At 35.7% G+C, this 16,212-nt stretch overlaps 1 protein-coding gene across 2 annotated transcripts; it reads right to left on the bottom strand.

The window, feature by feature from the left end:
• Positions 1-10,530: 10,530 nt before the first annotated feature.
• On the bottom strand, positions 10,531-15,886 carry gins3 (GINS complex subunit 3). 2 transcript variants are annotated; one of them, XR_010536589.2, is made up of 4 exons: positions 15,592-15,886; positions 14,096-14,329; positions 13,071-13,365; positions 10,531-10,643 (listed from the first exon to the last, which is right to left on the bottom strand). XR_010536589.2 is itself a non-coding variant. In XM_065273541.2 (3 exons), exons 1-3 carry the CDS (start codon positions 15,760-15,762, stop codon positions 13,135-13,137), a joined length of 636 nt encoding a protein of 211 aa, XP_065129613.2. In that variant the 5' UTR covers positions 15,763-15,886; the 3' UTR covers positions 12,936-13,134. The 2 variants fall into 2 exon arrangements, 1 of the variants encoding a protein (XP_065129613.2); XM_065273541.2 differs by lacking the exon at positions 10,531-10,643 and having other exon boundaries at positions 12,936-13,365.
• Positions 15,887-16,212: the final 326 nt, after the last annotated feature.

Raw genomic sequence — 16,212 nt, 5'->3', positions numbered from 1 at the left:
TCATACAAAAAGCTTCTGGGTGGAAATTGTCAGCATTTTTCAAAGCTATAAACCTTTTCTCTGGAAATGCTTCACTTATTTTGAGGATCTTTTGCGTTTGGATGGCGCACATAACTCACTATGCAGCCAGCATCAGGAATGTAAATAAATAAATGGTTTTTCATGGCTCTTATTATCTTGTTGGCAACCCTGAAAAGGAAAATAAATGCACATGCCAAACGGCTGCTCAACTGATCTTATTTATACTAATACAAACTGACCACCAACCATTTTTTCATAAATATGTTCAGATAGGTTTAAGATCTAGTCATTTACGCATTTGACAGATGCTTTATTTAAAGTGACAGCGTTTGCATGGGAACAAACTTATGATCTAGCGTGTTAGCATCATGTTGCAAATCGATTTTGCAGTCCCAACAACACCAACTAGTCCATTTTAGCTTTAAAACCAAAAAGCTTCGTTTTAAAGCATGGTAGCTGGTAGTGTTGCCTAGGTTGGACCATTTCATGCTGGATTTTTCTTTGCAAAAGGCTTCTTTATTCACCCTGCAAAGTCCTGTCTAGTTTCACCATTGACAATTACAGGCCCATTATCAAGAGACAAACCAACAGGGCACCACAGTTTACAAATTCCTTCACCATTTGTCGAAAAAATAAAGACAGGCGCAAATTCTTGGCACGAGGTCTTGAAGGGCAATTGACACTTATTTGTCTCCAGTTTAGCTCTGCGATAAGGAGAAATAGGCCATTTGCCTTTTTTGGAAAGGTCTAGAACAGTAGATGGACTTTAGCCAGACTTGAAGTGGGGAATTGGGAGAAACCTGGCAATGGAGTGGGCCGGGGTTGATAGGCTAGGCACGTTTAGAGGTCTTTCGTTTATCCGAGGTGTGCTTGTCTGCACATGTGCCAATGTGCTGCTAATATCGTAGCACTCTTTGGTTAGAATGAAATAGCAAAGGCATGAGCTTTCCCAGAGGCTCCCAGATTGGCCATTTGCCAATCAGAAAGTATCAATATGAATACGTGGATGTATATAGATAACAATATAAACATTTAAGTCATTATTTATTTATCCTCATGCAATTTTAAACTAAAGAGCACCATTAAAGTGTTATTAAGCCAATTTCTATATGGCTTCTAAAGCCATGTAATATTTGCAATTATTCTTTCATGTAATGGTACGGACACAACCTTACACTGCAAAAAATTACTTTCTTTCTTAGTATTTTTGTCTTGTTTTCGGTCAAAATATATATAAAAAAATTAATTAAGATGTATTTTCTTGATGAGCAAAATGACCTAGGAAAATAAGTCTAGTTTTATGACAAGAAATATAAAATTTAAGTAAATTAGTGCTTAAAACAAGATAAAAAAAATCTGCAAATGGAATAAGTTTACTTTTTTCATAAACAGTTAATTCAAGAAGATTTTTTAAAGTACAAATTAGCTTAAATTTCATATTTTTGATCTAAAAACTTCATAGGTTATTTTCATTTTGCTCATCAAGAAAATACATCTTAATTTAAGAATATTTAGATATTTTTACTGAAAACAGACAAAAACACTAAGTAAGAAAGTTATTTGTTGCAGTTTATAGTCACTTTGCTAAATTTTCTAGATAATCAATGGTAAATGTAAACTATATTTTGGTATTGTTGCAAAATTTGTCATGTACATATTAGTTTAATTTTTATGTTTAAAATTGTAATATGATTAATATCATTCCTGTAATATTTTATCCTAATAAATGGACAAATGTCTCTGAAAAAGTATATGAATTAGTATATATCCATTTAGCAATAATTTTTATATTCACTTTTTATATGCATATTTGCTTAGCATTATTAATATACCATTCTGACTGCATTCCCCTTCTTGCTAACAATTATTTTATTGTCAGTATAGCTTATTTTTACCTCTTAAATCAGGGGCTTGTTAAATGCTTTATTTTGATTGGTTGAGAAATGTTCCATGGGTGTTGATCATTTTCTGTAAAACCCACACCTGATATGTCAAATGTCTTAAAGGGGACAGAGAATGAAAAACCATTTTTACCTTGTCTTTGTTGAATAATGGTAGTCTACCCGCATTCACGAACATACAAAAAGTGCTAGACATGCTAAACATCTCAGTCTCATAGAAATTCCTCTTTTAGAAATGTCAGCCAGAAAACGGCCCAATCTGAAAAACTGATGCTTATGACATCACAGGCATCTAACTGCCCCTCCACTTTAAAATAATTGGCTACATTTTTTGAGTGGCACCAAAGTCAGACAATCAGTAATGAGATTGCAAGTTAAGCCAGTAGGGGGAGCCAAAGAGGTGCAAAACCACTTGTTTAAAATCCCCCACCCTAATGGCGCTTTTCCATTGCATAGTACCCCACGGTTTAGTTTAGTTTGGGTCGGGTCAGCTTACTTTTGAGAGCTTTTCCATTGGGTGCAGTACGTAGTACCTGATACTTTTTTTCGTACCACCTCGGTTGGGGTTCCAAGCGACCCGAGCTGATACCAAACGTGACGCGAAAACACTGTAGATCACTGATTGGTCTGAGAGAATCGTCACGTCATCGCTATAATGTAAATATTAGCTTTAGCTTACTGCTAGCTTGCGCTGTCTCAAGCAAACATGTTGTTATCTGTGTTCTGCTATAAGTTTCCAAACACCCTTTTATCGATGAAAAACATCCGCAGGTTGAGAATCAGGGACACCATAACAGTTTTTTCCAGACTTGCAGTTTGTGGCGGCACATTCGCGACGTGCACGTCCGCATTATATATGCTTAAATGCAACTTGAATGAGGCTCAGCGGAGCGCCGTTGACTGACGCCACGGGTCGGGTGTTTGAACAGAAACTGTCATGTAAGACAGAGGTAGTTATAAACGCGATGTGCAAACATCTATTTGTGGTGGACAATTTTAATTTTGTGGCAGACTGAGAAATAAATGAATGTATGGGAATGTTCAACAACGCTCTCACGTGTATGATGTCACAGCAGTAGGCAGCGTAAATATAACGACACGCCTATAATCCCTCCCACTCCGAAGTGATACTAAACTCGATGGAAAAGCTAACCACCCCAAAGTGAGGTGAGCTGACCCGACCCAAACTAAACTAAACCGTGGGGTACTATGCAATGGAAAAGCGCCATAATACAGATATCTGAGAGAGGTTTTTAGGAAGCTTCTAAGGCATTACAGACCCAAACAAAAAAAAATTGTCTACATGTCACATCACAGAACAAGGATAAATACCCCGTTTAATCATTCTATGTCACCTTTAAAATAACAACCAGAGCAATTTGTTTATGTAACCGTGGGATATGCGAAATAGTTGACACTGGTCCTTTGAATTATTTTCAAATAATTCAATGGCTTGCCCTCAATTATTCCTTACATAAAAAATATTGTATGCATATTTTCCTCAATTCAAATCAAAAATCAAATCTAAAAAATTTTAATTATTTTAAATCTATGGATATATCCATGTCTATATCTACAGTATATGCTGCTTGACCCTCATGAAAGTTTATAATTTGTCTGAGTTTAAGGCCTTGCTAATTTAAATATTGAAACACAAGAAGACACAAATAGATCCCAATACATTACTTACGCAAAGTTTGAGAAGTTTTGTGCATGCGCACACTCAGATATTCCCGGAAAGCCACATCTCAAGACTTCAGACAGAGTGCTGATACACTTAAATGGTTCAGACACCAACTAAGAGTTTACGTTTTCTTGTGCTTGAACGGACATATTAACACAAAATCATCTTAAAATGCAGCGATAATCTTTTTAAACACAGTCTGATATGTCTTACACCTACTATTCTTGACTCATCAGCTTTTGCAACTTAATAAGGATTGCTCTATATTTAATTTATGAGGACTATGCATAATTATTTTAGTAAATTTTTGCACCAGAAAATTACAGTACTCCTATGCTGTGTACACACAAAATGGTAAATGGACTGCATTTATATAGCGCTTTTAACAGACCTATGGCCATCCAAAGCGCTTTACAATTAGCCTCACATTCACCCATTCACTCACACATTCATACACCGACGGCGGTGTCAGCCATGCAAGGCGCCAGCCAGCTCGTCGGGAGCAGCTGGGGTTAGGTGTCTTGCTCAAGGACACCTCGACACTTGGTTCAGTGGAGCCGGGGATTGAACCACCAACCTTCCGGTTTGTAGACAACCTACATGAACCACTAGGCCACTGCCGATCTTCGCTCGAAATTACTTACAGGATTTAACTTCGTGTCATGTGAATTTTTTTCCTTGAGTTCATTCTTTTCAACTTGCATGAAGACGCGTTTGAGGCAAATAGCGCGTGTTTCAGGTAGGGCTGGGCAAAAAAAATGATTTTTCGATTAATCAGGGTTTTTTACGTGGTCGATTCAAAATCGATTCTCAAAGAGCAGAATCGTTTTTTTCTTATATATTTATTTCCGCAAACATTAAAACGTAAGATTAATGTCAATCTAATTACTAATCTTCTTCACTAGATGTCACCCTCTTTTTTGACTTGCGCGATGTTACCAAGGAGCGAGAGGCGAGCCTGTCATTCATTCATTCCGTGCTTAAAATGGTGCTTCATCCATGTGATGCCACGTCACATAAAAAGTCAAAGGTATGAAAGCATTTTAGATTCCGCAAGCAAGACGACGACGATAGTGTTGTGGCTTTTAATTTCTTTTAGGACAGTTTCACATTTGGTGCGATTGCCTGGTCCCCCCATGGACTGTGTTTACATATTATTTTTGCATCCGAACCGCGGTACGCTTGCATCATCAAGCTGCAGCCGGCGCGTTCTCATGTTGCTTGGCAGCCGCTGTAAACGAGAAGACGACAAGTGTGATTGATGAACTGCAAGCAGAGAGATGATTTCCGAATGCCTCCGCAAAAATTGAAGTCAGCAGACAGACCGCGTTGTCATCGAAACGACTTTAATATGTTTGCGGCAGACAGACGAAAGTGCGTTTCTGTATTATTTCTTTGAAAACAAAACCAAATGTTTAAAAAAATAAGAACAAAACTTAAGCAAGCATTCTATGCATTTTGTTGTCAAGGTAAGTGCACGCACACAAACACACACGTCTGTTTTGGTGGGACATTCCATATAATACGTAATTAACAGCGGTTCACTTCCGCGATTTGATACGATTGCGCTCACATTAGCAGCGAACCGATCTGGAGTTCACATGGAACGAACCCCAGACCACCCTTTTTAAGCGGACTCGAGTACGTTTCGCGGGTGCGCACCCGAGTTCGGAAGACAGCGTTCACATCATCCAAATGTACCGAACTCTGATGTCAATCGAACCCGGGTGCGCACCAAAAGTGCTAATGTGAAAACGCCCTTAATTAATTTCCCACTTGTAAACTGCTATTTGTATTAAATCTATATTCATTGAGTTGAATCGAGAATTGAGTACAAAAACCGGCCCGAGAACCGGAATCGAAAATTGAATCAAGAATAGAAATCGAATTGATAGCTTGTAAACCGAAATTGAATCGATCTGGAACATTTGAATCTATACCCAGCCCTAGTTTCGGGGCATTGCCCCACGGGAGTTCGCATTTATTTGTGTCTTTGCATTGACTTTGTATATAATCTACTTGTGCAAATCCTTGAATTTGCACTGTTTATTTCATTTGTAAGTTTAGTCTGTTTTTATTTATTTGTGATTTTTCACATAGTTTATTTCTTCTTATTTTTTACTGACTGTTTACTTGTTTTTAACTGTAATACATATTTATACCAATAGGTTTTGGTGTCATAACATTATTTGTTAAGGTCACATGGGTCAAAAACAGTAATCAGATAACTTAAAGGTGACATAGAATGATTGAACGGGGTATTTATCCTTGTTCTGTGATGTGACATGTAGACAAAAATGTTTTTGTTTGGGTCTGTAATGCCTTAGAAGCTTCCTAAAAACCTCTCTCAGATAGCTCTATTAGGGTGGGGGATTTTAAACAAGTGGTTTTGCACCTATTTAGCTCCCCCTACTGGCTTAACTTGCAATCTCATTACTGATTGGCTGACTTTGCTGCCACTCAAAAAATTTAGCCAATTATTTTAAAGTGGAGGGGCAGTGAGATGCCTGTGATGTCATAAGCATCAGTTTTTCAGATTGGGTTGTTTTCTGGCTGACATTTCTAAAGGAGGAATTTCTATGAGACTGAGATGTTTAGCATGTCTAGCACTTTTTGTATGTTCGTGAATGTGGGTAGACTACCATTATTCAACAAAGACAAGGTAAAAATGCTTTTTCATTCTCTGTCCCCTTTAAGGTCACATGGGTCAAAAACAGTAATCAGATAACTTAAATGTTTATTTTAGCACTCTTTTCTGGAGGGGCTGGTAAAAATTTTGGCAGGGCAAGTAAAAATCTGAACCAATGGGGAGTAAAAAACATCCCTAGCATTGAGCCCTGACACTTTTTACATAAAGCCGCTTTATTACAATGCAAATATGTTAAAAGTGCTATAGAAATAAATTTGCATAGAATATCTTTGTGTAAATCAAATTAGAGTTATTATTGACTAAAAATGTTGCCTGAGTTTCATTGCTACACAGCCACCATTATCATTTATTTACACTGTATGGCAGTATGGATATATTTTACTACAAAATATTTGTGTTTTTAATAAAAGACTAAAAGAGTCCACTGGGTATTAAAAGACATAAAGGCAAGAGTATCTTTATTTTTGGATAAGCTGGTCTCTTACGCATAACCAGATTGAACGCCTGTAAAACAAAAACACTCCTGTATGTGCTGATGTGCTACCAGAATGATAGAAAAGAGATAAATACAGCGAGAGCTAGACAGCCGAGTGGTGACTCATCATCACTCCATCATAACAGGAACGAAGCAGAGCACCTCGCTGAAGTCCGATATTTTTGGATCGTTTTTCTCATCTTGCCTGGGTGCACACGTCCATCAAAATGGCTTCGAGTGACATTGATAGAGAAAAGAAAAACAAGTCGAGAGATACAGAATCACATCATATCGTGCACCGAACGATCTCACTGCTTATTTATGAAAGACAGGTCAATCTGCAGTGAAACAAAAGGGTGGATCTCTAAAACAACACAGCTAACACAACAGAAAGATGATGTGTTACACGCGGTTCAGATGGGGTCAGGTTTCCAAAACGCTCACACATCCAACATCAGTCGAGTTTGTACCCTGTCAAACAAAACTGAAATGCAACACTGTTCTCAACCTCCCACCTGCTCTTGTTATATCTGGTGCTCCAGGATGAAACCGAGCACAGTCAGGGAGAGATTAAGCCACATTTGAAGAGCAGAGCGGAGGCGTTTGCTCAGATATTGCTAATCCTGACACCTCTGTCTCACTCTCCATCTCTCACTAGGTTTCCTCTGTGCCTTCAAGACATGTCTGTTCTTTACTGTAGAGAAGGTCTGCTTACTGGAAAGTCTTAGACTAGAAAGAAATGTGGAGGCAAACATGGGAACCTTCAATTGATACTTTCTTTCAACCTTGATGAAGATGGAATCAGATGGGATCCCAATATTTAGTAGCAACCTAAAGTAGATAAAAATTTATATTTCTGTGCAATATCTGAAGACTGAAGGAGTCATTAAAGTTTCTTTTTTTGTACAGCGCCTTGTGAATGTTAGCATTTAGCCTAGCCCCATTCATTCCTATGGATCCAAACAGGGATGAATTGAGAAGCCACCAAACACTTCCATGTTTTCCCTATTTAAAGACTGTTACATGAGTAGTTACACGAGTAAGTATGGTGGCACAAAATTTTACTTTTGTTTGGAGCCATAGGAATGAATGGGGCTAGGCTAAATGCTAACACATTTACGCTGTACAAAGATTAAACGTGTACGCATTGAAAAAAGATAGGTATGTATTAATTCATCCAAGTTGAGGTAAGAACATAGTAAAATATTGAAAAACAGTGGTGTTTTCCTTTAATATCCCCTTTTGATAAGTAGTTTAATTGCAATGTGATTTTCCAGGACAGGGCGCTACCTCTTCATTGTAAATATTTAAATGTCTTCACTATATTTAAATGTTCGTGTGTGCCATTAACCCCACTGTCACAGATTATTCAGGATAACATTAAACAGAGACTACTAACAGGTTTAGGTGGCAGAAGTCGAGTCGTATTTACGACTCTCACGTACAGCGGTACTGTATATCATTAGCCTGTGCCAAAAAAGGCTGTTAGTCACACCGTGAAGGTCAGAAGCACTTCAATGAGCAACAACAACAAAAATGATCTAGAAGACTATTATAGCCAGCGGCAGAGGGGCATGGAGATAAACTTGACTACATTTGCAAAAAGGCTACAGTATGAAACTATGAAACATATACAGTTTAATCCATCTCGGCAAGATTCATTTAGTTTTGCTTTTTTAATTTAGTTTTTTTTTTATTTATTCTCAAATGTGCTATTCGGTTCAGTTTTAGTTAGTTTCATTAAGATTTTGTTCGTTTAGTTTAACACATTTTTATATAGTTTAGTTTTACTTTTAGTAATTTTAAATTAGCAGGAACGGTATGATGCTCGATGGGCAATACAGTCTACACTGCAAAAAATGACTTTATTACTAAGTATTTATGTCTTGTTTTCAGTACAAATATCTAAAAATGCTAAAATCAAGATGTATTTTCTTGATGAGAAAAATGACCTAAGAAAATAAATCAAATTGTTAGACAAAAAAAATATAAAATTTAAGGGAATTTGTGCTTAAAATAATCAAAACAAATCTGCCAAAGTAAATTTACACTGCAAAAAATGACTTTCTTACTTAGTATTTTTGTCTTGTTTTCAGTAGAAATAACTAAAAATTCTTCAAATAAGATGCTTTTTCTTGATGAGCAAAATGACCTTAGTAAATAAGTCTAGTTTTAAGACAAATAATATACAATTTAAGTGAATTTGTGCTTAAAACAAGCAAAATTATCTGCCAATGGGGTGAGACCAATGGGGTGCAAATTTTCTCACCCCATTGGCAGATATTTTTGCTTGTTTTAAGCACAAATTCACTTAAATTGTATATTTTTTGTCTAAAAAATGTTATTCTTTTCTTAGGTCATCTTGCTCATCAAGAAAATACATCTTGATTTAAGAATTTTTAGATTTTTTTTCTGAAAACAAGACAAAAATACTAAGTAAGAAAGTCATTTTTTGCAGTGTTTTTCAAGATTTATTTTTTCTTATCCGATGGCAGAATTTATTTGCTTGTTTTAAGCACTAATTTACTTAAATATGATTTTTTTTAACTAAAAAACAAACTACTTTTCTTAGGTCAACTTGCTCATCAAGAAAATACATCTCAATTTAAGAATTTTTATATATTTCTACTAAAAACAAGACAAAACTACAGAGTAAGAAAATAATTTTTTGCAGTGTAGTCTGTAGTGTGCTTTAGATGAAGGTACAGTAGCTATTGTTTCTTCAGTTAAGATGAGATGGTACACTGCAAAAAAATGACTTTCTTACTTAGTATTTCTGTCTTGTTTTCAGTAGAAATATCTAAAAATTCTTAAATCGAGATGTATTTTCTTGATGAGCAAATGACCTAAGAAAATAAGTCTAGTTTTTAGACAAAACATATAAAATTTAAGCAAATTTGTGCTTAAAACAAGCAAAAAAAATCTGCCAATGGAATAAGATTTTTTTTGCTGAATTTTTCTTGTATTAAGTTTAAACTTGTTAAACATGAAGTCAAATGGGTTAAAGCATAGAGATATTTTTACCAATTTGTGTTTTTTAAAATGGTGAAACATCACATTATCACATTAGTAATCTGTTGTCTAGGCAACTATGCAGTGATTGCAGTTAGATAGTAACAAAAGTGACAATCTATCAAGCTAATGTAGGTAAAAACCCAAGAAAATAAGTCTAGTTTTTAGACCAAAAATATCACATTTAAGTGATTTTGTGCATAAAAAAAATCTGCCAATGGGGTAAGCAAAAAGAATTAAGAACACTTAATTCAAGAAAAAAATTCTTACCCCATTGGCAGATTTTTTTTTGCTTGTTTTATGCACAAAATCACTTAAATTTTATATTTTTGGTCTAAAAACATACTTATTTTCTTGGGTCAAGAAAAAGCATCTTAATTTAAGAATTTTTTGATATTTTTACTGAAAACAAGACAAAAATACTAAGAATTGTTTTCTTAAAAATAATTTTTTGCAGTGTAACCTGACTGGAAACTCATATGTTCATGTCTATCTTTAACAGTTTCATGTATGTTTATTTTCCTGTATAAAAGACATGACGTGATCTAATTCAGCCGATCTTGCTTGAATGAAGCGCTATCTACAGATGTTTATTAAAGCTTGTTGATTATTTTTCATCATTATTATTATTTTATTGCAGTTAGTTTCAAGTTAAGAACAATTGTTTACATGTTAGTATTAGTTTTAGTTTACAAAAATAACCCTGCATCCCTGTTGGTTTTGACTAAACATCTCAAAGCATTAAACTGGTAAATATTGCAAACATACAGTAGTCACTGACCAGATGCTTAGATCTTGCTGTAGGGCCTCAGATGGGACAGCACATGACTCATGACCTTGCAGGCATTGAACCAGCAACCTTCTGGACACTTGCCCTAACTTTCCATCATGTCCAATCACCTGAAAATGAGAGAAAGGTGATTGCTACATTTTGCAAGTAAGTGGTGCTTGCATTTGCAAACCTCACAATCCAGTGGCAGGGTTGTGGTTGTAAGCGCTTTGCTAGTTGTGGGGGTCTTCTAAAAAGCACCATGTTCAATCCTTAGATAAATATGATCAGAAATGTAATAACATCTCTACCAAAAAGCCACAAGATTGCAATTATGTGTCAGAGATTAATATCTATGTGGTCATGCAATGGTAATTGATTTTATTCAAAAGCCACTTACGGGACAATTTTTAAAGTAATTTATTGTGGCATTAAAATCTGAAAGAAGAATCTGAAACAAAATAAGAAATAACAACCACTGTCTAAGCATGTATGGTTTTTTTTGTAAAGTCCTTGCCATTTTTGTATATTAAAGCCACATAATGATGAAACTTTAGGAGAACTGTAGGGCAGTAAGTGACTTTAGTTTAATCAAAAGTTTTTTAAAGAAATCGATAATCCCCTCCTCTCTCACCCAAAGCAATTCAACCGAGGTTGCACAGAGATAGAAGGGTCAATATGACCACCCCAGAGGGACATATCAATAACTTCCATTTCGAAATCACAGATGATGTCGTTCACATCAGCTGACCCACATTTTACACGTGAACAAGCAACTGGGACTCTGCATTCATAAACAGACTCATTAAACCGAAGGCAAAGGCATCCGAAATCTGAAACTTTGACACAAAGAGATTCACTTTGGTAGGTGGATGTATGCAGAGTTTGAAGGACAGACCGACTTACAGCTTTTGTTTTATGCGGTGGGAGGTAAGCAGAGAGGCAGTGAGGTGTGGAGACACGATTTGACTTGTCCTTGTGTTGACTGATGTAAATAAAGCTCACGCACACACAACCTAGTGACACATTGAATGTCACCTCTAAAGTATATAAAAGCTCAGACTATCAGAAATCAACTGCCAGCAGTTAAACACATTATTGTCAATTATGCACGTTTCGGTCGAAACACTAAACATAATAATCGTTGAAATGTTTTCTTTGGTATTAATAACATGCATGGTTTTTTAATTCTCCATAATTCTGCAGGACAAATAGGGACGAAACGCGCTCTATTGAACAGTTTGTCCGTTTAGGGCTACTGTAGAAACAAGATGGCGACTTCCATGTAAGGGGACCCACGGTGTATGTAGATAAATACGGCTCATTCTAAGGTAATAAAACAATACAGTTCATTATAGAAATAAATTTTTGCTTTAATAAATCTTGTGCGACTCTTTTGGGTTTGTGAACATGTTGCAATTTTCATAAATGCATAAAAGCATTTTAGTGCTAGAGGTCAACACAACAACAGCAAAGGCTTCAATTTTGATAGAAGTCGATCTGACAGGACATACAAATCATGTTTCTATGCCGTGCATGAACTTCGAACTTTTCTACTTCCGTAATGCGAACTTCTACTTCTGAATGCGAATTAAAGGAGACATATTATGAAAATCTGAGTTTTACCATGTTCAAGTGCTATAATTTGGTCCCCCGTGTTTCTATCAACCTAGAAAATGTGAAAAAGTTCAACACAGTATCTTAGTTTTGTAAAATCATTCTCTGCAAGCACGTGAAAAATTCACGTGGTCATTTAAAAGGTTATTGAACTTTGGCTCCCCTTGTGATGTCAGAAGGGGATAATTTTTGCTCACACCTACAAAGTGACAATTTTAACATGTTATAATAAATAATTGATATGATATTTTGAGCTTGAAACTTCACATATGTGCTCTGGGGACACCAAAGATTTATTTTACATCTTAAAAAAGTCTTGTGAAATGTCCCCTTTAACACTTGCCACACCGCACAGATTCATCAGTGTATAATATGAAAGTAATGCTTTCGAATCACTCTCACGATTCTTTGACGTCGTAGGCCAATCTGTCTGAGGTTTCTGAGGCAGTAAAACATTGACAAGCAACCCTATTAACAGGGATCCCACCCGGTGGCTCTCACTGCCACCTGCTTGTACAGAAAGTTATCTCATCTCACACAGGCGCAGAACACATATTTGCCTGCCGTCCGTTTGGTGTGTCAGGGCAACTTTGGACCCAGATGATATCATAGTCTTATGCTACTTCGTTGGCGTTGGTTTGGTGTGTCCTAGGCTTTACATATTTTGCCTCTAACGTGTGTCTTTTTAATGTAACAATACTATCAAAACAATGCTTTGTTTTTTTAAGAATCCAGCCATATACAACATTTAATGAAGACTAGTTTTTGATCTTCCATACGTTAACACAAGCTTCTAAAATGAAAAACAAAAAAGAAAATAATAGGATAACTGGATTTATTGACTTCATACCAAAATGTAAACACAAAGCAACATACATTACAGTAAAATATAAAAAGTTTATACATATAGAAATAACGCACAAAAGGTCTCATATACTCACAAGAAACTCTAAATAACCTCTACACCGCTCTTACTCCAGTCCGTATGTTGTCTAAGATCACCTCTTAGGTCTGGAGGTCTGTGATTTTTCTCTTTCTGTAGTTGACAACTAGACTAGAGGCAGTGAGGTGAGAGGACTGGCCTTTTTCCCACTGCTGGAAACTATTGAGTCCACTTTGTCCGGCCTTAAACAAGCTTCTCTCTAAATAGTCCAAACGCTCCACCAGCGCTGATGTGTCCTCATTGTAGGCGTTCTGGGACGAGTCCATGGTCCGGCGGAAACGGCCGATGAAGGTCTGGTGAGAAAGATTATGGAGTTAAGTGAACACGGATACAGATATAACACTATATAGACATCAGATAAACGGCATATGCATCACATCAGTAAATCACAAGAACAAACAGAAGAACAATTGTGAATAAAATCCAGGTTAAAGTCTTATAATATAAATCTGAAATTAGGAGCATCAATGTTTGATTTTAATCATTAATTTCAATCTTTGACATGCCCTTGCCCAGTCAACATTAAAGATAATCAAGGTTATAGTCTTAAAGTTTTTGTAATGAATTAGAGAAGATTGTGTATTGTTTAAAGATGGTGTTGTTCTACAACCATCCGGTTTCTCTTAATTATGCAGTGGCCCTTTAAGTATTATGAAATAACAAAATGTAGACAATACAATAGATGCTTAATTGCAACAGTATCTCATCAAGGCTATTGTACTGTAATAATGACTGTAAACATGCTGCTCCCTCTACTGGTGGTAGTAAGAAACAGCAGCACTATTACTCCTGATTGCATTTGCTTGTTATTGAACTTATGTGACTTAATTTCTTATGGCATTGCAAGTCTAACAAGCCAGTTAAAGCACATGAAATAACACTCTTCACCATCTCTCATATACTTTTTAACATGTACAGTATTGATCACTTAGTATCCATCTTGTTATTAAGCAGACTTATACAGATTTATACCCTCTTCAGTATTTTAATTTGTGTATTAAGAATTTATTTGTATGCACTCACCTGAAGTACAGTCTGAGCAATCTCTGGGTTTTCAGGACTGTCAAAATGCAGCATCTGGGAACCTAAGCCATAGTAATAGGGCCCCATTTTGTGAAGGTCCACGACAGTGGGATCTGCTCCAAACACAGTCCTCCAACCCTCACGATAGACCTTGGGCAGCTCCACGGACAGAACTCGCCTCTTCTTCTCATACAGACCCTTGGCCAGCCACAGCGGCATCTCCATCTTATTACCCTAAAATGTACACAAACAACAAGCACTGATGAATCAAAGTACACACACAGCTTACTTTGGATGTAAAAGGTCAATTTAAATTAGGGCTGTCAAAATATTACTTGCGATTAATCACATACAAAATAAAAGTTTGTGTTTGCATAATATATTTGTGTTTGTATTGTGTGTAATAATGATAAATATTTAAACACATAAAAAACACCTACATGTATACATTTAAGAAAAACATGTATTTTTTTGTATAATTTTATTTATTTATATATAATATAAAAAACACACAGTGCACACATATATATTATGCAAAAACAAACCATTATTTTGAATGCGATTAATCACGATTAATCTTTTGTCAGCCCTAATTTAAACTGTAAGGTGTTCGAACATCATGCTAGTAAAGTATTGACTTAAAGTGGAGTAACCATGTTTTGGGGCAGATTGATAACCCTTTGCATTACCATAGTTTTACTACACATATCATGGTTAAACTATGGTTACTATAGTGAGACAATGGTCAATTTGTGGATACCATGGTTTTACTGCAAAACCATAACTAAACTATGGTTACTGCAGTACACTACAAACATGGTTTATTTTCATAAGGATTGTTGCAGTGCCTTTGCATGTCTGCTTAAACTTATTTTATTGATATAAAGTATTAGATATAAAATTGTATTATTTATTGTAATATAGTAAAGAGTAAACTTCATCTGTCTGCAATAAGAAGCTAATTTTATGAATGCATAAAAAATAAAAACTGCAAAATTTGCAGCCATATGAATAAATACTGTAATTTACTTTGGTAATAGAAAACTTTAATAAACAAAAGTATATTACAGTAATAAGTACTCTTTGTTATTGTATACTATAGTATTCTTCTGTAGCATTAACTATAGGGAATTTATACACTTTAGTAAATACTGTAGTATCCTTTAATATTTACTATGGTACATTTCTCAAAGACTTTACTACAGTATACTACAGACGACTGTCTAAGGTTGCTTCCAAAAAAAGTCATAATACAAAGTGTGGTCTTAAATTAATGTAGGTGTCATTTATCTTGTGAAATATGTAAAATAAACTAAAAACGTAACGTTAAAATATCATTTGACGTGTAATGATGTCAGTAGTTTCAATCTAATGTTTACGTTCTAAAACGTATTTTATTTTGCATTATAATTGATTAAAACAAACACAGATAGGAGGAGGTCATAAACAATCCCCACACAAAACGGTATAAAATGCTGTTATTGTATAAAAAATACCTCGGGTATATCTCGATTCTCGCTGGATTTCTCAAGGAACCCGAGCCGTGGGAACGCGCACTCTGTCCTGCTCGGCAGCCTCTCCTGAGACAACAAAATATCATCCAGGGAGAAATAATTCTCCTCCATCCCGATACCCGGAGGTACGGGCATATATGACTGTGAATCCATAAACGATTTATAAACGATAAATAGACAAAGTAAGATAAAAATGAGAAATCAACTTGTCAAAACAAGCTGACTGTCAAAGCAGCGGGCTTTGGCGCGCAACTTCAAAAGAGAGAAGTAATCGATAATCGAGCAGCACTAGGCGGCAAGCAGGCGTGAGCAATCGATAACATCGATTCTGAAATCTGACTAATTTACTGCAAAAGGGGGGAAAAGTATAAAAGGAAAACTGCAAAAGTCTGTCTTCTTTTAACTGAACAAACAATGTTTTGATGCGCGTGTTTATTTATTTTTAACATTTACTAAGCTTATTTTGATAAACAAAGACGGTCTCGAATGAAACAAAAATCAAAGAAGTAAGGTAATAATTATTTTAAACTTCAGTTTTATCCCTTTTGCTCGTTTCTGTTCTGTTTATGTTGGTTTGTGATGTATTTGTGAATTGTTTGTCGT

The sequence above is a fragment of the Paramisgurnus dabryanus genome, chromosome 23 (assembly GCF_030506205.2).
Source record: "Paramisgurnus dabryanus chromosome 23, PD_genome_1.1, whole genome shotgun sequence".
NCBI lineage: Eukaryota > Metazoa > Chordata > Actinopteri > Cypriniformes > Cobitidae > Paramisgurnus > Paramisgurnus dabryanus.
Note: the sequence above shows the minus strand (reverse complement) of the source record. Positions and strands in the feature narration are given on the sequence as shown.